Source organism: Osmerus mordax, chromosome 24 (assembly GCF_038355195.1).
Source record: "Osmerus mordax isolate fOsmMor3 chromosome 24, fOsmMor3.pri, whole genome shotgun sequence".
NCBI lineage: Eukaryota > Metazoa > Chordata > Actinopteri > Osmeriformes > Osmeridae > Osmerus > Osmerus mordax.
In genome coordinates, this window is record NC_090073.1 from 6,954,326 (window position 1) to 6,978,107 (window position 23,782).

The 23,782-nt window shown below is 57.6% G+C and overlaps 1 protein-coding gene across 1 annotated transcript; it reads left to right on the top strand.

The window, feature by feature from the left end:
* Nucleotides 1–201: 201 nt before the first annotated feature.
* On the top strand, nucleotides 202–23,296 carry kat6a (K(lysine) acetyltransferase 6A). Its single transcript, XM_067227795.1, has 16 exons — nucleotides 202–1,003; nucleotides 9,047–9,155; nucleotides 9,599–9,714; nucleotides 9,927–10,008; nucleotides 10,273–10,387; nucleotides 10,822–11,177; nucleotides 11,431–11,543; nucleotides 12,696–12,811; nucleotides 13,120–13,261; nucleotides 14,379–14,540; nucleotides 14,980–15,073; nucleotides 15,760–15,991; nucleotides 16,155–16,347; nucleotides 16,456–17,118; nucleotides 17,244–17,508; nucleotides 17,644–23,296. Exons 1-16 carry the CDS (start codon nucleotides 281–283, stop codon nucleotides 20,892–20,894), a joined length of 6,732 nt encoding a protein of 2,243 aa, XP_067083896.1. The 5' UTR covers nucleotides 202–280; the 3' UTR covers nucleotides 20,895–23,296.
* The last annotated feature ends 486 nt before the right edge of the window (nucleotides 23,297–23,782 follow it).

Genomic DNA, 23,782 nt, shown 5'->3' on the forward strand with positions numbered 1-23,782 from the left:
GATCTGCTCCTTACCGTGCTGCTCGTGCTCAGGCTCCGAGGGACTCCCCGCGCGGCCCCCGTGACAAAGGCTAGTCCCCCGGCGCAGGGTCGGAGGAGGAGAACGAGAGGGGGAGGAGGAGGAGGCAGCGCGTCAGAGCGCGGGCCCGGGACCCTTCCTTTTTCCTTTTCCGTACGCCCCCCCCCCCCCCCGGAAGGGGCGTCGGCGTTTCGCACAGGGGCGTCCCAGTCGCGGGTCGGGCCCCCGCGGGCCCCCCCCCCCCCACGCCGGGCCGGTCGCCATGGTGAAGCTAGCCAACCCCACGTACACCACCTGGCTCCTGGAGGCCATCAAGAAGGTGAAGAAGCAGAAGCAGCGGCCGTCGGAGGAGCGCATCTGCAACGCCGTGTCCATGTCCCACGGGCTGGACCGCAAGACGGTGCTGGAGCAGCTGGAGCTCAGCGTCAAGGATGGCACCATCCTCAAGGTCTCCAACAAGGGCCTCAACTCCTACAAGGACCCCGAGAACCCCGGCCGCCTGGCCTTCCCCAAGCCCCGCGGAGGCAGCTCCTCTGGGGGAGGAGGCGGAGGAGGAGGAGGCGGTGGCGGAGGAGGCGGCGGTGGCGGAGGCGGAGGCGGAGGAGGAGGTAGCGGCGGCGGCTCCAGCCACCACCACCACCACCACCACGGCAAGAAGCCGGGCCTGGACTGGAACAAGCTCATCAAGCGTTCCCTGGAGGGGCTCCACGAGACGGGCGGCTCCACCCTGAAGAGCGTGGAGCGCTTCCTCAAATGCCAGGCGGACGTGGCCGCCTACCTGTCGGGCAGCGGCTCCATGGGGCCGGGCCTGTTCCACCAGCAGCTGCGGGTGGCCCTGAAGAGGGCCGTGGCCCACGGGCGGGTGACCAAGCAGGGCCCGCTGTTCCGCATCGTCAGCCGCAGCTCCACGTCCCACGACGGCACGGGCACCGTGGCGCTCGAGAGCCTGCCGCCCGTACGCCTGCTGCCCCACGAGAAGGACAGGGTAAGCCTGGGACACTTGCACACACACACACACACACATCATAATGCTTACACACTGTATTGGCCACAGCCACCAACCTGCGCATGTGCACACAGCCTATGTGCTGGTGAGCAGGTAATTGTTTCTACACACAACCAGTTTGGGACCTCGTCCCACTCCAGCCTGAGGTGGTGTACGACCACGTACGACCCTGCGTACGACCCTGTGTTTTCCTTGTGAACGAGCGACCTCGCATTCTTAGGCTGGCCAAAGAATCCATACACGTGCTGACTTGGGGTGTTGCTTTCAAAGAGCGTGTGTTAACGGATTCAAGCCAGACCCAGTGTGTGACTTGTGTTGGGTGAATGTAAGCTGATACAAATGTGTGCGCGCGTGGTGCGTGTCTTTGTGTGGTTAAAGCCAGTACACGCGGCCAGGCAGGCTGTGTTGAACAGGGTGGTGGTTGGGGTGAGCAGGGAGCCTCCGATAGACATGCAGGTCTCATCCCACGCCACTGACATGCCCTGACCCCTGTCAGGGCATGTCAGTGGGGCACCGCAGGGGGGGGGGGGGGCAGGACAAGCATAGCTCCCGTGTCTGGGTGTGACTTAAGTAAGGTGTGTGTGTGTCAGTTGGCACGGAGCGCTGCTGGAGTGTGTGTGTGTGTGTGTCGTGGGCCCTGCTGTGGGGGCCGGGTGTAGTGGCGGTGAGGGCCAGGAGGGCTCGGAGTGGGGCTGAGCCCGGCTGGTGGGTCGCTGCCAGGGCTCTCCAGCACACAGAGAGGAGAGGAGGCTGGACAAGAGTGAGGGGAGGGGAGGGGAGGGAGGGGAGGAGGGGGTGTTGAAGGGGGAGAGGAGGGTGGAGAAGAGAGGACAGGGCAGGCTAGAGGAGAGGAGCGGAGAGAGGAGGGTGGAGATGAGTCACGTGGACTCGAGCGTCCTGCCGGGACTGGCGGCCAGCTGCAGGGCTGCTCCCTGTCAGGAGCTGTCAGGAGATGGGAGGAAGAGAGAGAGAGAGATGGAGAGAGATGGAGGAAGGAAGGAAGAGGGAGGGAGGGAGGGGGTTTAGAGCGGCGCTGGTGCCAGAGGAAGAGGCCAGATCATCCTGTGCTCCAAGCAACTGCAGCCAGCGAGGGGGAGAGAGAGAGAGGGAAGGAAAGGAAAGGAAAGGAAGAAAGAGAGGCTTGGAGGGAGAGGGAAAGAGAGAGGGAGGGAAAGGGAGAGGGAGGGAAAGGGAGAGGGAGGGAGGGAGGGAGGGAGAGAGGGAGAGAGGGAGAGAGGGAGAGAGAGAGAGGAAGAGCAGCAGACATGCAGGCGACAGGAGCCAGGGAACACACCCACTGGTGTAACCTGATAGACAGCAGCCGGGCACTAACCTCTCCTACCCAGGGGCAGGGCCACACACACACACACACACACACACACACATACACACACACACACACACACACATACACACACACACACACATACACACACATAGCCACAGATACACACACGTATACTTACACCGTCTCACACACATACACTTACAGACCCAAAAACAAACGCATGTAAACATGCAAACTCTTAACACGCAAACTCGTACCACACGTTTCCTGCATAAAGGCATGCTTGTATCGGTGAATCTAACTAAGACATGAAGGCGGTCGTGTGACACCCACAAACACCCACACACACTACACCAGATCAGGGTCGTCAGATGGTTATGTGATGTGAAAGGGTCAGAGTTAGTTGGGTTATTCCCTGCGGCCAACCTGTGTTTGGACTAGGCTGTGTGGATCACTGCTGCGGGCTCCTTACAAGGAACTTCTCTGAGGTTTACACGCATACACACGCACACACACTCTCTCACCAGTACACACACGCAAGTACGTGCACATAACCACACAGGCGCAATCACAAGCCTGCGCATACGCGCTTGCACATATAAGAACACGAATGCACGCACGCACGCATGCAACCATGTGTACGTTAACACCACACACTCGCTCACTCGCACACTCGCTCACTCGCACACCCGCTCACTCGCACACGGGAGGATTAGCAGCGGCGCGAGTGGAGAGAGCAGCCAGGAGTCACATGGCCATCTCACACACTGACCCGGTTGGCCCAGATGGCCCTCACTTAAGACGGTCATCCCTGGCAGACTGAGCTGGCTTTAAGGAGCGAGGAGTCAGACCTTCTTACGGCAGGCTCTGTGTCTGGGCCGCATGCATGCGTTGAGCTGCTGGATTGGAAGCGGAGAAGGTTCTGGAACTGGAGAGGTAAAAGGCAGCAAATATCCACAAGGTCTCAAAGTTTAGCTGCGTATGTCTGTTTGGAGACGTGTGTGTTTCTGTCTGGTGTGTGTGTGTCTGTTTACCCGTGTGTGTCTTTGCATGTGTGTGTCTGTGTGTGTGCGTGGTGGCGTGTGTGTGTGGGGCGGCGTCTCCCTCAGCTCATCAGGGTCATATTTCCGGCGTGATTGCTGGATTTTGTTATTAAAGGGGGGGAGAGAGAGATGGAGAGAGGGAGATGGGGGGGGGGAGAGAGATGGAGAGATGGAGAGATGGAGAGAGGGAGAGAGAGAGAGAGAGAGAGAGAGAGAGAGGGAGAGGGAGAGGGAGAGGGAGAGGGAGAGGGAGAGGGAGAGGGAGAGGGAGAGAAGGAGATGAAAAGCACAAGCAGGGGAGAGCAGGGGAGAAGTCTAAACAAATGGCTAAGCACCAGCTTTGACCCCATCATGCAGAGATTTGTGTACTCCACACCCAAACGACTGTACCTCTACACCCACACACACACACACACACACTTTGCTCCATTCAGACAGATATCCCGCTCCCTCACCCTCACCCAGCCCCCCTCCCCCCTTTCTAATAGGGGGTCATTGCCAGGCCATGTTGGGGGGGCGGAGGGGGGAGAGGAGTCAGGGGGAGGTCATGGATATATAGATGGCAAACCTCATTGCTTCCCTAAGCACCCGTTAGTCGTGTGTGGTGATGGCCATTAGGTGGGATGGGCCTGACTTTGTGTGCGTGTGTTTGTTTGTGTGTGTGTCGTCTGGTCTGCCGTCGGGAGGGAGAGAGAGAGGGATGATGCTCCTCTGCCTGCCCCCGTCTCAAACAGCTGGACCCGGGGTGAGCTCCAGGTCTCCGGCTGATGTGCCCAGTCACAGGGGACGTGTGAATGTGGAGCGGGAGGGGCGCTGTGGTCCCCCCCCCGTCCTCACACCAGCCCCTAACCCTGAGGTTGTGTGGGGGTGTGTGTTTGGACCTGTTAGATGACTTGCGGGGTCAACAGGGGGGATCACTCGCGGTCCCCTTTTCCTCCCTTTTCAGACTTGTACAGCTCTCGTCGTCCCAAAGTTGGAGAGGAGTCGACGTCTTCTAACGGAGACTTCTCTTCTCTTCCCCTGTTGGGAGTTTAGATGACGCGGTGGTCATTTAACAAGAGGCTTTCATCCAAGGCCAGGTGCGAACAGCGCATGTTGAAAGTACAGCAGAAAGTCAAGGATCAGAAGCGCACCGTTCCGACAGTGCTCTGGTGGTTCCAGTCAAGGACCGGTCTGTATTTACCAGACTGGGATAGTGGTTGCGCTTCTCACAAGGTACCAGTGACAGCCAGAGCAGAAACAAAGAATAGCCGGCGTTAGTTATTGATAATGTTACCCCCCACACCCTCAACCGCGGTACTACTTCGTCCCTGATTGGCTGCAGGGGGGGCGTGGTCGTGCGACCAATGGCCTTCGAGATGCTGAGGGTCAAATGGTGCAACCGGAGGGCTGGGAGCGTGGGTCATTAAGCCCTCCCCTGGGGGGTCATGGGATACCTCACCCATGACAGCAGGTGGATCAAACCAGCTCCTTGTTACTGGGCCACGGATATGTGCTTGTGGACTGAGCCATTTCTGCAGCAGAGATGAGGGGTGTTCAGCGTGGTAGAGTTCACGATTCGACGTCTCAGACATCTTCGGTATGTGAGCCAGTGGATCAGCCCATAGACCTGACAAAACCAGTTTATTGTGTCTAAGTCAACACTAATAGGTTTGTGGCAAGTGATGCTACTGTAGCCCGTGGATGCTGCATTTTAGCTTGTGCTGGATATACTGGTACTGAGGCTAGGGAACTGGGCTGGGGGACTGGATCTTGTGTGTGTGTGTGTGTGTGTGTGTGTGTGTGTGTGTCTCAGAGTGCTGCATCGCTCCAGTCATGTTTATCATGTAAGCAGCTGCAGTGTCATATTGCCACTTCCTGTTCGTCACCATGTTGGTGAGCATTTCGTAACGACTGGGGAAATCACACACGCAGGTCGCTTTCTCACACACACACACACACACACACACACACACACACACACACACACACACACACACACACACACACACACACACACACACACACACACACACACACACACACAGCTACACCAACCCTGCTTCCTGCTTTGGCCTGGTCTCTCACTGTGGGTGTGTATTTGTGTGGGTGTGTACTTGTCTTGTGAGTGTGTGTACTTGTCTTGTGTGAGAGCGTGTGGTGTTATGTTGTCTGTGTTTGTTTGTGAGGAGGCGTGTGTGTGTGTGTGTGTGTGCGTGTGTGTCACCGATCCTGTAACATTGATCAATGAGGTCCTGGGTGTGCGGGGGGTGTAGATGGGCCTCACATGTTAATGAGAACCTTGACTTGAGACGAGACAAGGACGATAGGGCTGCCCACCCCCACCCGCCTCCTTCCCTCTCATCCTACTCTGCTACCTCCCTCCCTCCCCACCCTTCATCCTTTCGTCCTCTCCTTTCATTGTTCCCTCTATCGTGATCTCCTCTCCTGTGTCGCCGGTCCTTTTCTTTGTGCTGAAAGACGAGCAGGCAAGTCCAGACCAGTTACCTGGGCCTCACAGCAAGGCCAGACCAGTTACCTGGGCCTCACAGCAAGGCCAGACCAGTTACCTGGGCCTCACAGCAAGGCCAGACCAGTTACCTGGGTCCCACAGCAAGGCCAGACCAGTTACCTGGGTCCCACAGCAAGGCCAGACCAGTTACCTGGGTCCCACAGCAAGGCCAGACCAGTTACCTGGGCCTCACAGCAAGGCCAGACCAGTTACCTGGGCCTCACAGCCTGTTAGAATGTACTGGAGCTCCAAAGTGCATACTGTTGCATGCAGTATGCATACCATTGGGACACACTACTTTGTCTTGACATTATGCCTTGAACTTTGGACCTTCTTGTTCTTGCCATAGTCATTTGAAATGTGAAAATGGGCACTTCTAGACAACCACGTTGTCACTTGGTAGTTACTGTCCACTCGGCAGTGGTGTGTTTGGGCCGCGGTGCGGTCATGGTTCCGGTCTGGCAGATAGATGTGCTTGTTGACGCGAGGCGTGTCAGTCCCGGCCCTCGCTCTCCCCCTCACGCTCGCTCAACGAGAAACAGGGTCAGCTCCCAGCCTTAAAATAGACCTGCGAGTCAAGTACCGGCCGTAACCCCCAGCTCCCGGCTGTGGGAACCTTCTGGAAGAACGTTCCTCTCTGCGTGGCTCTGAGCCCGCCCTGTGGTGGATCACGGCTCTGGAGCCTCGCGAGGCATCGGGAGGAAATGTGGTGTGCTCGTGGTGTAGCAGTGTAGCATGGTGTGGTGACAGCAGGGCCACGCTTTTGGCCAAGGTTGCGATCCAGAGTGGGATTTGAACCTGCGACCTTGCGGACCTGTGGAATTTGACCGCGCTCTACCCCTGAGCTATACCCATCCCCTTGCTCTACCCCTGAGCTATACCCATCCCCTTGCTCTACCCCTGAGCTATACCCATCCCCTTGCTCTACCCCTGAGCTATACCCATCCCCTTGCTCTACCCCTGAGCTATACCCATCCCCTTGCTCTACCCCTGAGCTATACTTACATCTCGGTGTTACATCCCCTCCATCCTCCATGTACGTACATTGTTCTCTCACATCTCCTGTTCTCATGGAGACACCTGCAGTTACGTGCGTGTTTGTGTGTGTGTGTGTGTGTGTGTATGTGTGAGCAGGACTGATGGAGAGAGGAGCTAACAGACCCAGACCTCTTCTCCAGCAGGGAGAGGGTTAACTGGCAGGAATGATTGAGGTGGTCACAGAGAAGGCCGCACAAAGGGCTGCCCCCCCTCCACCCCCCACCACCTCTCCCTCCCTTTCTCTTTCTATTTATCTCTTTCTCTCGTTCTCTTACTCTCCCTCCAACCTTCTCTCTCTCTCTCTCCCTCTCCCTCTCCCTCTCCCTCTCTCCCTGTTGTGTGAAGTGTCCCTGTGTGGAGAGGGAGCCTGAGTCAGAGGGAAATGAACCCAATAAATCACGCTCCTCTCCCTGTCTCTTCTCTGCCTGAACCTGCTCCCTCTCCACAGCTATGTGCAGCCAGCCAGGAATGTCTCTGCACTTGCCCTAGCTCCAGCTCCTTACCCCATCTCCAGCCCCCTACTCTAGCCCTCTACTCCATCTCCAGCCCCCTACTCTAGCCCTCTACTCCATCTCCAGCCCCCTACTCTAGCCCTCTACCCCATCTCCAGCCCCCTACTCTAGCCCCTTACCCCATCTCCAGCCCCCTACTCTAGCCCTCTACTCCATCTCCAGCCCCCTACTCTAGCCCTCTACTCCATCTCCAGCCCCCTACTCTAGCCCCTTACCCCATCTCCAGCCCCCTACTCTAGCCCCTTACCCCATCTCCAGCCCCCTACTCTAGCCCTCTACTCCATCTCCAGCCCCCTACTCTAGCCCCTTACCCCATCTCCAGCCCCCTACTCTAGCCCCTTACCCCATCTCCAGCCCCCTACTCTAGCCCCTTACCCCATCTCCAGCCCCCTACTCTAGCCCCCTACCCCATCTCCAGCCCCCTACTCTAGCCCCTTACCCCATCTCCAGCCCCCTACTCTAGCCCCCTACCCCATCTCCAGCCCCCTACTCTAGCCCCTTACCCCATCTCCAGCCCCCTACTCTAGCCCCCTACCCTAGCTCCAGTTCCTTACCTCATCTCCAGCCCCCTATCCTAACTCTAGCCCCTCCTACCCTTGCTCCAGCCCCCTGCTCCAGCCCCCTACCGTCGGCCCCATCTCTGGCCCCCTGCCCCCACCCACCTCCAGCCCCATCTCTGGCCCCCTGCCCCCACCCACATCCAGCCCCATCTCTGGCCCCCTGCCCCCACCCACCTCCAACCCCAGCTGTCTCTACTCCCCTCCAGCCCCTCCTCTCCCAGGCTACAAAGAGAGTGAAGGAAAATAAACCTTATGTTTCTCATCCTGTGTGTGTGTGTGGGGGGGGCTGTACCTGCCAGTGTAGTTGTGTGTCTGCATCTCAGAGATGGGTACTGGGTGCCTGGTTCCCCTCCTCCTCGCTCTCCCTCTCCTTGCTCTCCCTCTCCTCCTCCTCCTCGCAACCTGCCCGTGCTGAAAGATTTATGGTGCCCCAGAACTGAATGTCAGGTGGCGTGCTAGAGAATAAGCATCAAAACAGGGCCTTTAAGTGGCGCTCTGAGAACACAACACTGGGCTCCAGCACAGAGCAGCTGGGGGAGCAGTTCATCTGCACCCCTCCCTCCCCCATCATGCACACCTCCTGAGACCTGTGCCTCCTGCTTGTGATGTACTATACTCCCTCCCCCCCCCTCTTGTTTTGATGCCATAGCTATTAAAACAAATGTTTTGTCTCCATACACACTCCCCTCCCAATCCCTGTTTGTGTGTGTGTGTGTGTGTGGTCTGGGCAGGATGGTTGCGTCTCGTTGATGAAGCGCTGACACTGATCCGACTGTGAGACTCACAACGTTGCTTTGTTGCCTAGCTGTTTCTGTCTGTGTACAATGGAGCTGTTTAAGTGACTCTGCCTTCTCTCTCCCTTTCTCTGTCGCTTCTGTCTCTCATCTCTCTCTCTCTCTCTGCCTCTGCCTTCCTCTCCTTCTCCCTGACTCTCTTTCTCTCACGTATTCTTTCTCTCTCACGTCTCTCTGTCTCTCTCCCTCTCTCTATCTCCCTCTCCTCTGTCTCCTCTCTCTGTCTCCTCTCTCTCTCCCTCTCTCTCTCTGTCTCTCTCTCTCTCTGTCTCCTCTCTCTCTCTGTCTCTCTCCAGCCCGTGGCAGAGCCCATCCCTATCTGCAGCTTCTGTCTGGGTACTAAGGAGCAGAACCGCGACAAGAAGCCAGAGGAGCTGATCTCCTGCGCAGACTGTGGCAACAGTGGTGAGTGAACTCCTGACTGACTGATTGGCTGACTGACTGACTAGCTGACTGATTGATTGGCTGACTGACTGACTGGCTAGCTGGCTGATTGACTGGTACTACTACTAAAGCACTTCACCTGAACGCCACTATTAACTCCTAAGTGCTCTTTCTGACTTATTATCACAGTGGTAAGCTGCAGAGAAGGACAATGCCTTTTCGGGGTTTGAACTGCCAAACTGAAAAAGAGCATAAATCAGAGTCTGTACGGTTGTCAGCTTCAGAGATGTCGAAATCCTCACTCCACCGACAGAGTTCTGAAAGGGTTTCAGCTCTAGATCTTGAATGACACTTTAAAAAAAATTTTTTTGCTACGACGAGGCCTCTGCCCCTTGCATCTGACTGTGTATTGAGAGAGGGAGATAGTGTGTGTGTGACATTGACATGTGTGTCTGTGTCCCTAGGCCACCCGTCATGTCTCAAGTTCTCCCCAGAGCTCACGGTGCGAGTCAAGGCTCTGTGGTGGCAGTGCATCGAATGTAAGACCTGCAGTAACTGTCAGGATCAGGGCAAAAATGCGGTGAGTGTTCATATTTGTGTGTGCGTGTGTGTGTGTGTGTGTTAGACCAGGCTTGTCTGTGTGTGCCAGTAAGCCCTGGGAGGATGCCAGTGTGAGCTGCAATACGTACAGGGTGGAAAGGGAACCAGCAAATGGTTGAGATGTCAGCTATGTAAACACATGCCGGGGGGAGAGACTGAATATCTGCTGTGGTGTGTGTTGGCCCTGTACAGGAGAACATGTTGTTTTGTGATTCCTGTGACCGAGGCTTCCACATGGAATGTTGTGACCCCCCTCTGATGCGGATGCCAAAAGGTAAAGATCCCCCACCCCCCGTGCTCTCTCTCTCTCTCTCACGCACACACACACACACACACACACACACACACACACACACACACACACACACACACACACACCCCGTAACTGTTCCCATTTAACTGTAATACACATCCACATCATAAGCCAGTGTCCTACTCTCCTGGCGGAGGAGTAAGCTAGCTGGCCTGGTGCTTGTCTAGATGAAGAGTTTTCCTTACTGACCCCCCCCCCCCCTCTCTCTCTCTCCCCCTCCCCCAGGCATGTGGATCTGCCAGATCTGCCAGCCCAGGAAAAAGGGCAGGAAGCTCTTACACGAGAAAGCAGCACAAATCAAGCGGCGCTACAACGCGCCGCTGGGACGCCCCAAGAACAGGTAACCCCCCCACCTCCCCTCACAGTGACCTCAAGGTGACCCGGTAAACCCACCCTCCCCTGGCTCACTGACGGTCCTGTCTGCCAGCGCTGGTCTTGTTCCTGACTAGCGGAGCCCCAGCTTCTTCCTTCCAGACAAGTTCACTTATCTGCAGCAGCAGAATCCCTGCAGAGGGGAGATAGCGTGGTGCCTGGGTGGTGGTTGTGGTGGGGGAGGAGGGACACCAGACAAACGGGAGCCCAGAGAGATGAGACGCTGCTCCCCATCCCTGTAGACGGCGTCATCCTGCTATTCTGATCAGTCCTGTAATCCCTCTGTCCTCTATCCCGCCTTGTCTGCCTGTCTCTCTCTCTCTCTCTCTCTCTCTCTCTCTCTCTCTCTCTCTCTCTCTCTCTCTCTCTCTGTCTCTGTCTCTGTCTCTGTCTCTGTCTCAGACCGGGGCGGCCGTTCAAGAAGCTGCGCGGGCCGGGCGGGCGAGGCCGGCGGCGGCGCGGGGCCGGCGGCTCAGACCGGCGCTCGCAGGGCTCCTCGTCCCCCCACTCGTCCTCCAGCTCCTCCTGCGAGGGTTACCCCGGCGACGACCGGCTGCTGTTCTCGCTGCGCGAGGACGACGCGGAGAGCGGCAGCCTGCGCTTCAACAAGAAGACCAAGGGCCTCATTGACGCCCTCACCAAGTTCTTCACGCCGTCCCCCGAGGGCCGCAAGGCGCGGCAGGAGGTGGTGGACTACTCCCAGCAGTACCGCATTCGCAAGAAGGCCCTCCGCAAGGAGGGCGGAGACGACAGGCTAGGTGAGCAGGGAGGGGGAGAGACAGAGCCCGGACCAGGTCAGACCCGTCTAGCAGCTGACTAGAACCTGAGTAGAACTTGTCTAGAACCTGAGTAGAACTTTTCTAGAACCTGAGTAAAACCTGAGTGGAACTTGTCTAGAACCTGAGTAGAACTTGTCTAGAACCTGTGTAGAACTTGTCTAGAACCTGTGTAGAACTTGTCTAGAACCTGAGTAGAAGTGTCCCTCTAACGGAGCAACTGTGTCCCCCACAGACAATCAGGAGGGGAGCGACTGGCGCGAGGATGAGGACAAGCTCCCGGGCCACGAGAACCTGACGGAGAAGGACATTGAGCTGTTCAGGCACATCCAGGAGCTGGCTCTACAGGTAGGGAGGGAGGGAGGGAGGTGTCTCTACAGGTAGGGAAGGAGGGAGGTGTCTCTACAGGTAGGGAGGGAGGGGGCTCTACAGGTAGGGAGGGAGGGAGGTGTCTCTACAGGTAGGGAGGGAGGTGTCTCTACAGGTAGGGAGGGAGGGAGGGAGGTGTCTCTACAGGTAGAGAGGGAGGGAGGGAGGTGTCTCTACAGGTAGGGAGGGAGGGAGGTGTCTCTACAGGTAGAGAGGGAGGGAGGGAGGTGTCTCTACAGGTAGGGAGGGAGGGAGGTGTCTCTACAGGTAGGGAGGGAGGTGTCTCTACAGGTAGGGAGGGAGGGAGGTGTCTCTACAGGTAGAGAGGGAGGGAGGGAGGTGTCTCTACAGGTAGGGAAGGAGGGAGGTGTCTCTACAGGTAGGGAGGGAGGGGGCTCTACAGGTAGGGAGGGAGGGAGGGAGGTGTCTCTACAGGTAGGGAGGGAGGGAGGTGTCTCTACAGGTAGGGAGGGAGGGGGCTCTACAGGTAGGGAGGGAGGGAGGTGTCTCTACAGGTAGGGAGGGAGGGAGGTGTCTCTACAGGTAGGGAGGGAGGGAGGTGTCTCTACAGGTAGGGAGGGAGGTGTCTCTACAGGTAGGGAGGGAGGGAGATGGCTCGGGAGCCATCCAGAGAATTTAAAGAAAGACATTCATTGGTATTTTCAGTGTTGAAAGAGTTTAAGGGTAAAAGTTTGTGCGAAGTGTGTGTGTGTGTTAGGGTTAGCATGCTATGTGTGTGTGTGTGTGTGTGTGTTAGGGTTAGCATGCTATGTGTGTGTGTGTGTGTTAGGGTTAGCATGCTATGCGTGTTAAGAGCCTTGTGGCAGATGCTGCGAGTTTAAACTCAAAACAGACCACCGTACTACTAGTAATCCTCTCTGTTTGTGTGTGTCTGGTTGTGTGTGTGTGTGTGTGTGTGTGGTGGCGTGTGATGCTCTGTGGGAGCTGGTAGGCTGGGTTAAGCAGGGGCCAGTAATCCTTGGTGTGTAATCTGTCTGTCTGCCCTGTAGCATCTTAATCCACTGTAGAAAGCCTGGACTTGGCCTTAGATCTTAAACCTGACAACCCCCTCTCATATTTGTCTGTCTCCCCCTCTCTCCCTCTCCCTCCCTTTCCCCTCCCCCCTAACAGAAAGTGGGAGTGACGGGCCCTCCAGACCCTCAGATGCGCTGTCCGTCAGTCATAGAGTTTGGGAAGTTTGAGATCCAGACGTGGTACTCATCTCCGTACCCCCAAGAGTACAGCAGGTACACACACACACACACACACACACACACACACACACACACACACACACACACACACACACACACACACACACACACACACACACACACTCCACCACAGGGAGAGAGCAGGCTTGTGTTTCTCTCTGTGTCTCTCTCTCTCTCTGTGTCTGTGTCTCTCTCTGTGTGTGTCTCTCTTTGTCTCTCTCTCTATCTCTGTCTCACACTCTCTGTGTGTGTCTCTCTCTCTCTCTCTCTCTCTCTCTCTCTCTCTCTCTCTCTCTCTCTGTGTCTCTCTCTCACTGTCTCTCTCCCCTCCACCCCCACAGGCTGCCTAAACTCTACCTGTGTGAGTTCTGTCTGCGCTACATGAAGAGCCGCAGCATCCTCTACCAGCACATGCGCAAGTGCAGCTGGTTCCACCCGCCAGCCAATGAGATCTACCGGAAGGACAACGTCTCTGTGTTCGAGGTAGGAGAGGACGGAAGGGAGGAGGGGAGGGTGAGAGAGCGAGAGAGAGAGAAAGTGTGTGTGTGTTTGAGAGAGAGAGTGACAAAGGGAGTGTGAAAAGGAAGAGAGGCCACCGTGCCACAAACCACTCTTCCCCGTCCACTTCCTCTCCAAGCCACTTCCTGTTTGGTGTCACTGTCTTGTCGAATACTTCCTGTTTATGTCCTCTGGAGCCAGTATGAAGGCAACTCCTCCCTTCAGAACCACAACGCGTTCACTTAGCAGGCTCACACAAGGAGTAGCATACCGGGGGGAATTAAACCTGCAATCTCCTTGATCTATAGTCATGCTCTTCCACTGAGCTATACCCCTGCCTGAAATAGTCTTCCAAGTGTTTAGAAGCTAGTACCTGCTGAAGGGCACTGGCCCGCAGCTCTGAGAAGTGTGTGTGTGTGTGTGTGTGGGACAGACTGGATGGCATCTGCAGCTCCTATTTCACTGTGTCTGCAGCCTGTCCTCACTCTGCTCTCCAGGAGAATAGCTGGGATGTCTGGCCCACTGCCAAACTTTCCACCCCCCCACCTCTTTATCTCCCTCCTTTTTTCTTCTCTGTCTCCATCTCTCTCTTTCCATTTCCCTGTCTCGTCTCTCTCTCTCCCTCCCGCTCTCCATCTCTCTCATGTAACAGAGCGAGGTGGAGACCTGTAGTGTCTGTATTGTCTGAGTCTTTTAGAGCAGCCTGCCTTCCCTCATCCCACGAGTGTCTGTGTCAGAGCGCCACACTGGCCGAGTCACGCTAGAAACCAAGTGTTGAAACCAGGCGGGTGGGGGGGGGCTTATGGTGGGGGCTGGGGGGGGGGGGGGCTGGTGGTGTGTGTGTGTGGGGGGGCTGGGGGGGGGGGGGGGGGGGGGGCTGGTGTGGAGAGGGCTTATGGTGGGGGCTGGTGTGGAGAGGGCTTATGGTGGGGGCTGGTGTGGAGAGGGCTTATGGTGGGGGCTGGTGTGGGGAGGGCTTATGGTGGGGGGGGGGGGTGAAGTGGGCTGGGGGTGAAGCTGGGCAGATGCAGGCTGTGCTTGATGCAGGCTGTGCTCGATGCAGCTGGACTCACCTCTGTGTCGTGCTGCGTTTCCTCCCCAGGTGGACGGGAACATCAGTACCATCTACTGTCAGAACCTCTGCCTACTGGCCAAGCTGTTCCTGGACCACAAGACGCTGTACTACGACGTGGAGCCCTTCCTGTTCTACGTGCTCACCCAGAACGACAGCAAGGGCTGCCACCTGGTCGGCTACTTCTCCAAGGTACGGCGAGCCGGCAGGGTCAAACCTCACCCCCCCCAGGAGGTGTCTCCTGTCAGATCTTCGTTCTGTTTTTTCACGTCAAAAAAAGAGAATGAAAAGCCGACGTGTTGACTTGGTTACCTCCTGTGTTTGTCTGTCTGTCAGAGCTATTTTTGTTGCTCAGAATCTTCCAGAATGCGGATATGAGTGCAGTGATGCGTGCGGCGCTAGCTGTCACTGCCGTGCACGCATGCAGGTGTTCCGCTTAATATGCGCACTGGCTGCCAAAACACAGCAATTAGGAGAGAGACCAGCTCTCACACACACACACGGTCTCCTGTGTGATCGCAGCCCTTTTCTCCAAGTACCTCTCCATGCCTCGGCTCTCCTGCCGGGATGTGTGTGTTCACGGGTGTGTTCACGGGTGTGTTCACGGGTGTGTTCGTGTGTGTGTCTCCAGGAGAAGCACTGTCAACAGAAGTACAACGTGTCCTGTATCATGATCCTGCCTCAGTACCAGCGCCAGGGCTACGGGAGGTTCCTCATCGACTTCAGTAAGACCCTGCCAACTCTAACCGTGCTAACCTTGCTAATCCTACACCTGCTAACCCTTAGCCCTGCCAACCCTAACCATGCTAGCCCTGCTAACCCTGCTAATCCTACACCTGCTAACCATAGCCTTAGCCCTGCTAACCCTGCTAATCCTACACCTGCTAACCCTTAGCCCTGCCAACCCTAACCATGCTAGCCCTGCTAACCCTGCTAATCCTACACCTGCTAAACATAGCCTTAGCCCTGCTAACCCTAACCCTGCTAACCCTAGCCCTGCCTTCCCTGCTGCCCCCTAAGTGCTCCTTACTCCTAGGCTGGTCCCCTCCCCCTGCCCCCTTTCAGTCTCAGAAATTGAACTACTTGTGGGATTTAAACTAGACGTAGCCTCCTAATCACTATTGCTTAAGTAGTTAAGTTCCTGGGCGGATGGCGAGGAAATGGGATCGATCCGCTGGCTGGCAGGCATTAGACCCTCTAGTAGTAATACTGGAGGTGTGAACTGGAGATGGTTATAGAGGAATGTTAACTCCGGTAGCTGGACGAGGGTGTGAGATGGGTAAAGCAGGGCTTAAGCACTTGACTCATGCCACATCTCTCTTCTCTTTCTCTCTCACGTGCTTCCTTTCTATTCCCCACCCCCTGTCTCTTTTTCTCTCTCTCTCCCCCCCCCCCCCCCCCCTACTTCCAGGCTACCTCCTCTCTAAGAGGGAGGGACAGCCGGGCTCCCCTGAGAAGCCCCTGTCCGACCTGGGCCGCCTGTCCTACATGGCCTACTGGCGCAGCGTGGTGCTGGAGTGTCTCCACGAGGTCCGCGACCGGCAGCTCACCATCCGCCGCCTCAGCAAGATCACGGGCATCTGTCCTCAGGACATAACCACCAGCCTGGAGCACCTGGGCATGCTGGAGCAGCGGGGGGACAGGTGAGAGAGGGAGGGGGCAGGGAGGACACACACACACGTACACACACATTCACACTCGTACACACACTCACGCACTCGCTTTCAGGCTTACTCACAGATGTGCCTCAAAACGGTGCTATGTACGCCGTTTTGTCGACCCTCACTGTCTCTGTCCGGCTTGTAGGCTGGTGATGGTGCGGAGGGAGAAGCTGGTGTCCACTCACATGGCCCGCCTGCAGGCGCGGCCACGGCAGCTAGAGGTGGTGCCCGACTGCCTGCGCTGGACGCCCGTCATCGTCACCAACACGGTGGTGTCGGACGGCGAGGAGGACGAGGACGAGGAGGAGGAGGAGGGAGAGGAGGGCAACAGCAAGGAGGTGAGGAAGGGGGCCGAGCCCGTCTCCTGTCGAATCCCTTCAGGGTCGTTACTGTAGTCCGTGCCGGGGGGGTGGTGTGTGTGTTGAACGTGTCGTTTGTGTTTGCAGGAGCAGGTGAAAGCCAGCCACAAGCTGTCCCCTCTGTCCTGGCACGTGAGCGAAGAGACGGAGAAGGAGATGAAGTGCTTCCCAGGGTTCCCCGCCAGCCAGAGCTCCCCGGCCTCCTCCCCCGTCCGCTGCCCCCCGCCCGTCCCCGCCCCCCGGCCCCCTCCCCCCGCCAACGGCGAGCGCAGGGGCCGGGGGCGCCCCCCCAAGAACTGGCCCTGGGGCAAGGTGAAGGACGGCCCCCGGGAGAGGGGGAGGCCCCCCAAGATGAGGGCGGCGGCCGAGGAGGACAAACGTGAGGGGGGGGCCAAGACCACCACGTCCTCCCCAGGCAGCCCCCCAGCCCTGTTCTCCCTTGACAGGCAGGCCGACGGCACGGGCGTCCGCTCCCTGGAGATGTCCCGGCACCCCGCAGTACCACCCCCTCGCAGCAGAGGGCGCCCTCCCCGGAAGAAGCGAGGCCCCAAGCCCAGGCTTAGTGACGAGTCCCGGGGGGACGGCCTCCCCCAGCTGCCCCTGGCTCCCCGGCTCAGCGACCCCGCGCCCGTCAGACGGAGCTGCTTCAGCGAGAGCAGCGAGGAAGAGGACGAGGAGGACGAGGACGATGAGAGGAGGACTCGCTCCCCTCCCATCCTCACCAAGCCCGCCATGGGCCTCAAATGCAAGGTGAGAAACAGTCACCCTGTTTACTTACAGGCCTGTTCGAGATGAATCTGTTTGATGACATTCCTTATTTTTTGTGTGCATAATTAAAATGTGTGTCGTCTTCGTCCCCCCCCTTCTCTTCCCAGAAGCCTTTGCGAAAGCGGCGCATGCGCCCACGCAGCCATCCCCACAGCAGCGTCGTCACGGAGACCATCTCCGAGACCACGGAGGTTCTGGACGAGCCCTTCGCAGACTCGGACCAGGAGAGGACCATGCCCCGGCTGGAGGAGGAGACCCCGCTGGGGCACCACCCCCTCCGCCGCTACCTGCCCGCCCGCCACGCCCTGAGACACGGGGAAGCCACGCCCAAGAGAGCCCGCCGCTCCCACCTCACGGAGTCGGAGGAGGACGGTGAGTTGAGAGGGCTGAAGTGTGCGTGTGGGGGGCTTGTGAGAGAGTGTTTTGTTTTGTTGGGCAAAACTGGGCATTCTGTTTACGCCGTGCCTAACTGTTCTTTATGTCTGTCTGTCTGTCTGTCCCCCTCAGAAACCACCCCTGTCCTGAAGGCGGCCTCCACTTTGTCAGCGGCCCCTGGGGACCCCCCCAAGACGGACCCAGACACTCCCGTCAAGAAGAAGAAAGGCTGGCCCAAGGGCAAGAGCCGCAAGCCCATGCACTGGAAGCAGCGCCCAGGGCCGAATCCAGGCAGCGGCGCCGGCGGCCAGGGGACAGGGGACAGGAGTCTGGCCCAGTCAGGGGAGCCCCAGCCGGCCAAGATCAAGATGAAGCCTGGGCGAAAACCCCGGAGCTGGTACCTGCAGCGGGCCCAAGAGGAGGCGGAGAGGCTGGAGCAGGAGAGAGGAGGGGAGAAGCCCATCGGGGCCCCGGACGACCGGGCCGGCAAGAGGCCCCTCCGGACGCCGGCCGCGGACGACATCAGCAAGCGCAAAGACTCTGACGAGGAAGAGGACTACCTCCCCAAACCTGTGGAGCCCAAGATCCCCAAGAGGCGGGGGCGGCCGCCCAAGAACCCCGCCCTCCGCCAGCCCCTCCCCAAGCCCCCCCCGGCGTCCGAGCCAGACGAGGAGGAGGACGACGAGGCGGAGCGGGAGATGGGCTGGGGCGAGGACAAGCCCAGCCGGCCCACGCCCAGACCCCTGCTGTCCGCCTCCGCCGGGCCCAGGGCCCCCCCTCCCAGGGTCGACCCCGACCTGGCGGAGAGGGAGGAGGAGGACGAGGAGAGGGAGGAGGACGAGGGCGCCGGCAGGAGGATGGCGGCCATGGCGGGCTCGGGGAGCCGGCGCAGCGACGACCACGACGCCGACGACGAGGGCGACGGCCACCTGGAGGACAAGAGCGTCGCCGGCGTCGGCGGCAACAAGAAGAGGCGGAGCCAGGACTCGGAGGACGATGAGGAGGACGACGAGGAGGAGGAGGAGGCGGCCTCGCCCGCCACCTCGCCGCCCGTCAAGGAGGAGCCCCAGGGCGGCGAGGCTTTTTTAGAGCTGCAGGGCAGCGCGGCGGCGGCGGCAGCGGCAGGCCGCGACTACGTCAGCAAGAGGGAGGAGGACGAGGAGGAGGAGGAGGAAGAGGCAGAGGAGCAGCCCCCGGAGGCCAAGTGCCGGCCGGCGGCGGCGCAGGACGAGAGGCGGAGGCGGGAGCAGGAGGAGTCGGCGGCGGCGGCGGCGGCCGTGGAGACGGTCACGGTCATCTCGGTGGCCTCGGAGCCCGTGGAGCTGCCGCCCCTGATCCCGGAGGACAAGGCCGTCACCCTGCTGATCGAGCCCCAGCACCCCCACCCGCACCCCCACCAGCAGCACCCCGACTTCAAGGAGGAGCTGGCCCACCACCCCCACCACCACCACCACCCCCACCACCACAGCAGCAACGAGCTGGACCTGGAGACCATGCAGGCGGTCCAGTCCCTGACCCAAGGCGAGGCCCAGGACGAGGAGGCCGAGGCCCACGGGGCCTACCAGGACTGTGAGGAGACCCTGGCCGCCTGCCGCACCCTCCAGAGCTACAGGGAGCCGGAAGAGGAGGCACTGGCCCTGGTGGAGGAGTGCGGGGCGTCCCAGCACAGCAGCCCCCTGCCCAACCCGCCCATGCCGCCCTTACCCAGCCAGTCGGTGCGCTCCGTCAACAGCCCGGGCCTCGCTCCCGGGGTGCTGGGCGAGCCGGGGCAGGGCCAGCGGGGCGGGACTCCCGGCCCCGCGGGGGGAGGCGGAGGGGGAGGCGGCTACACCCAGATCACCCCGGAGCACCCCAGCTCCCTGTCGGCCCCCTCCCAGCAGAACATGGAGACGAGCCCCATGATGGACGTGCCGTCTGTGTCGGACCACTCGCAGCAGGTGGTGGACAGCGGCTTCAGCGACCTGGGCAGCATCGAGAGCACCACGGAGAACTACGACAACCCCAGCAGCTACGACTCCACCATGGGAGGGGGGGGCAACGGCGGGGGGAACGGCGGGGGGATGGCGGCGGCGGCGGCGGCCTCTTCCTCGTCGGTCGCCTCCTCCTCCTCCAGCTCGGCCGCGCCCTCCTCCGCCTCCTCCCAGGCCAGCAGCTGCTCCTTCGTGCCCGCCCCCGGCATCACCTCCCCCAGCGGCCCCGGCGTGGCCTCCCAGATGTCCATGGGCAGCTGCAGCCACATCCAGCAAGGGGGCCCGGGCCAGAACAGCGGGCCGGGGGGCAACGGCGGCCCGCAGCCCCCACCGCCCCCTCCCCCGTCCGCCAACGCGCCCGGCTGCGGCATCAAGTCCTCGCAGGGCTGCGTGATTGAGCGCTCGCCCGGCGCCGGCCAGCAGCCCCAGAAGAAGGTTCCCCAGCAGGCCCCGGCCCCCCAGCCCCCGCCCTCGGCCCCCCCTCCCCCGCCCCAGCAGCAACAGCAGCAGCCCCTGTCGCAGTGCAGCATGGGCAACGGCTTCTCCTCCACGCCCATGATCATGGAGATCCCCGACAGCGCGGGCGGCGGCGGCGGGGGCGGCCGGAGCCTGTACGAGCGGATGGGCCAGGACTTTGGCGCCGGGGGCTACGCCCAGCCCTCGGCCACCTTCAGCCTGGCCAAGCTCCAGCAGCTCACCAACACCATCATGGACCCCCACGCCATGCCCTACTCCCACTCCCCCTCCGTCACCTCCTACGCCACCAGCGTGTCCCTGTCCAACCCGGGCCTGGCCCAGCTGGCCCCCTCCCCCCACCCGCCCCAGGGCCAGTCCACCATGACCCCGCCCCCCAACCTCAGCTCTGGCTCCATGAACCTGGGCTCCCTGCAGCTCCAGTGCAACATGCCCACCGCCAACATCAGCCTGGCGCCTCCCCCGCACACGCAGCGGCTGCAGGGCCAGATGGCCACGGTGAAGGGCCACATCGCCATCCGCTCCAAGGCCACCCAGCAGCTGGCCCCCTCCCCACACCAGCAGCAGCTGTACGGGCGCAGCTCCGGGGCCGTGGCCATGCAGGGCTCCCCCCGCACCCTGGCCGTGCAGCGCGGCATGATGCCCAACCTCATGCCCACGCCAGCCGCCTACAACTCCATGAACATGAACCCGCTCAACGCCATGTCGGCCGGCTACCGCATGCCGCAGCCCATGATGAACAGCGGTTACCACGGGAACCCGCCCTACATGAACCAGCCGGCCCAGTACCCCATGCAGATGCAGATGGGCATGATGGGAGGCCAGGGGTACCCGCAGCAGCCTATGCAGCCCAATCACCACGGCAACATGATGTACACGAGCACCCCGCACCACAGCTACGCCGGCGTGCCCAAGCAGTCACCGTACATGAGCAGATGAGCTCCACCCCGATCACATCAGAGAGAGGGGGAGAGAGAGAGAGAGAGAGAGGGAGAGAGAGAGAGAGGGAGAGAGAGACAGACGGGCCTAACCCGACACACTGATCCTCTGGGTCCTGTCTATCACTTGTATTCACCCTCTCCGAAAGCCCTAACCGGCGCCTGAGGGAGAGAGGAAAAAAAGAGGGACTTCCCGGGTTTCCTGTTTTGAATTGTTGTTAATTTTGTTCCGTTCAGTTGGACTTAGTTTCCCAGCCCCCCTCCAAGAGCTGGCTGTGCAAGGGAGAAGGGGCTGGGAGGACTGGGGGGGTATGTGGACATGGACCTCTGGGATGAGCTGCCACTCCGGTCAGACCCTGTCCCGGCTACGTGTGGTGCCAGGGCCTCCTCCACTGCGTTGACCCCCCCCCCCTCCCAGAGCTCAGCAGGTGAGGGGGGAGGAAGAGGAGGAGGAGGAGGTGGAAGAGGAGGAGGAGGGACTTGAGGACGGACTTCGGAGGACATGTTCAACGGATAAAGGAAAAACGAAATGGTTAACTGAATATATATTCAACCATGCACACAATCTTTTAATTGACATAGGAAGCCTTACCTTAAAAAAAGAGACAATGATTATAATTGTAGATGATTTTTTTTTTTTTACTTATGATTGCGAAACTTTCGTTGTTTGTTTTCATCTCGACGACCGTGGAAAATACTTGTGTGCAGTCCAAACTATCTATGCTTTGGTCTTTATATGTGTGGCATACTGGAATGATGATTCAGTCTTTCCAATAACACTTAAACACACACACACATACACACATTCTCAAGTACACACACACGCACACCTCCGTTTCCGCTTGGTGAGCCAAGGCGTTACTTGCGTAGGAGTAAAGTTGGGCCTTAAGGAAATAGCAGGACAGGTCCGCAGTCTGTCTTCCTCGTAGAGCGGTGTGTATCAGCACCCAGAACCTGCGCGGTGACCCTAGAGGTCAGGGGGTCACGGCGCACACACACGTACGTCCACGATAAAACAAGTAGCATTGTTTACCCCCGATCACAGGGCCACAGTATAAAGCGCAGTTGTGAAACTTTTTTTTTTCTATGTAAATATTCTGGTACTTCCCTCTGGACAGTCCCGCGACGACTCCCCCTAGTGGCAGGTGAGGGTCATCGCGGCGCTCAGCTGTTCAGTCACACTCCACAGACTGAGGTTATATAAACGTCAGCCCACGTAATTGACTGTCTACTGGACATGCGGAAAGACATTTCTGGAGACCATACTCACTGCTTTAAGGAATATCAGCTTTTTGAAGCTGGACCCCCCCACTTCATTAAGTGTTAATGACCCCCCCCGAGAGGTCAAGGCATCCTGTGTGAATGGTGTTTTCTGTTAAACTGGTGTTGTTTTGTGCGCCTGCACGCTCCATTGACTGGTGTTGGGATATTGACCGTCATGCCCCAAACTGATGGTCGATGCCTCACCCAGTGCATTGTGCTGGCCCTCACGCACACACGCACACACACATGCAGGTGAAAAGGTAGGGTGCCCTGCATGTGGTCAGAATGGTTCCAGTACCATGCTGGGAGTAGAGGAAACCCAGTTGCTATTGTATTCCAGTATTCAAGTCAAAGGAGGAAACTTTTTTTCTTACAGACCAGACTTTTCATATTTTATTTGTGTAAATTGTTTTTATTTCTTTTTTCTTTCAGTTTTTCTCTGAATTTTATCAGACTGGGCAGCTTTCTTTTATGACACAAGCTGACTCTTTTTGACTTTAGAAAACCTATTGTAGAGAAAATGTTTTTTCTATAATATAAAAAGGAAATTCTGACATTGATATTGGTACTGTCATTTTTTTCACTTCAGTTTCAGGAAAAAACAATACATATTTTTTAGCTCGACTTGGGTAATATTATTAAGAAATTCAAAACAACAAAAAAATTACCACTCACTTTTAGTGAATTTAAGATGCCTTTAACCTCTCCATTCCATCTCATCTCTAGATTTTTCTATCTTTGTGTAGTATATTAATGCTATTTTAAAACAAAAGGAAAAAACAGATATCTAAAGGTCACTTAGAGTTCTTTTCTTTTGTTTTGATCTGTGTGTGTATAGGATGACTTCCTTACATTTAAGAGGCATGTAAAAATGAGCTCAGTATATTTCTGTCTGTTTATATCGCTTCCCTTTTTGTATCCTTTGTAATTGTACATGGTGAGTTGTAAGCTAAGAGAGAGCTCAAAATAAAGAGAGGAATGGGGCTTGGCGCACTGTGAAGGTTGGTTGCGTCCAGCTGCCTCTGCTCTTCTTTGTCCCTGTATGTATTTACATTTATTTGTTTTTTTTCTTTCTTAGCAAGTACTTTTAAAGAACTCTGTACATTTTAACATAAAACAAAAATAAATTATGTTGAGCCATTTATGTTTTCATTGAATTTTTTTTAAACTCTTCTGTCTCAATTAATGGTCCATGGTCAAAAAATCCGAATGTACCTTCTTATTAAATATTTTTTTGACTTATAAATGGTCATTCTAATCATAAGCGCAATCTATAAACTCATGAATAATGTAAATATGCATGGTTTATCTCTACAGCAACGTACGATACATCAGAAATACTGTGGATCGTATATATATAATGAAATTAAACCTATTGTGAGGTGATGTGCTATCCGCAAAATGTACCCACACAAGATGAAAACGGATGCTCGCCCCGCACTTTGCCTTGACACAAAATGTCAGACACGATCTTGTCGTTGAGCCAATCGATGTAAAGATTCGGCTGGTGTTTACTGGTCGCTGTCCAATAACTGAGAAGTATCACGTCCTGGTGGTCACATACTTCCGTATCAGGTACCAATGGGTGGTATGGGGAGGCGGGCATTACAGTGCTTTTATTACATG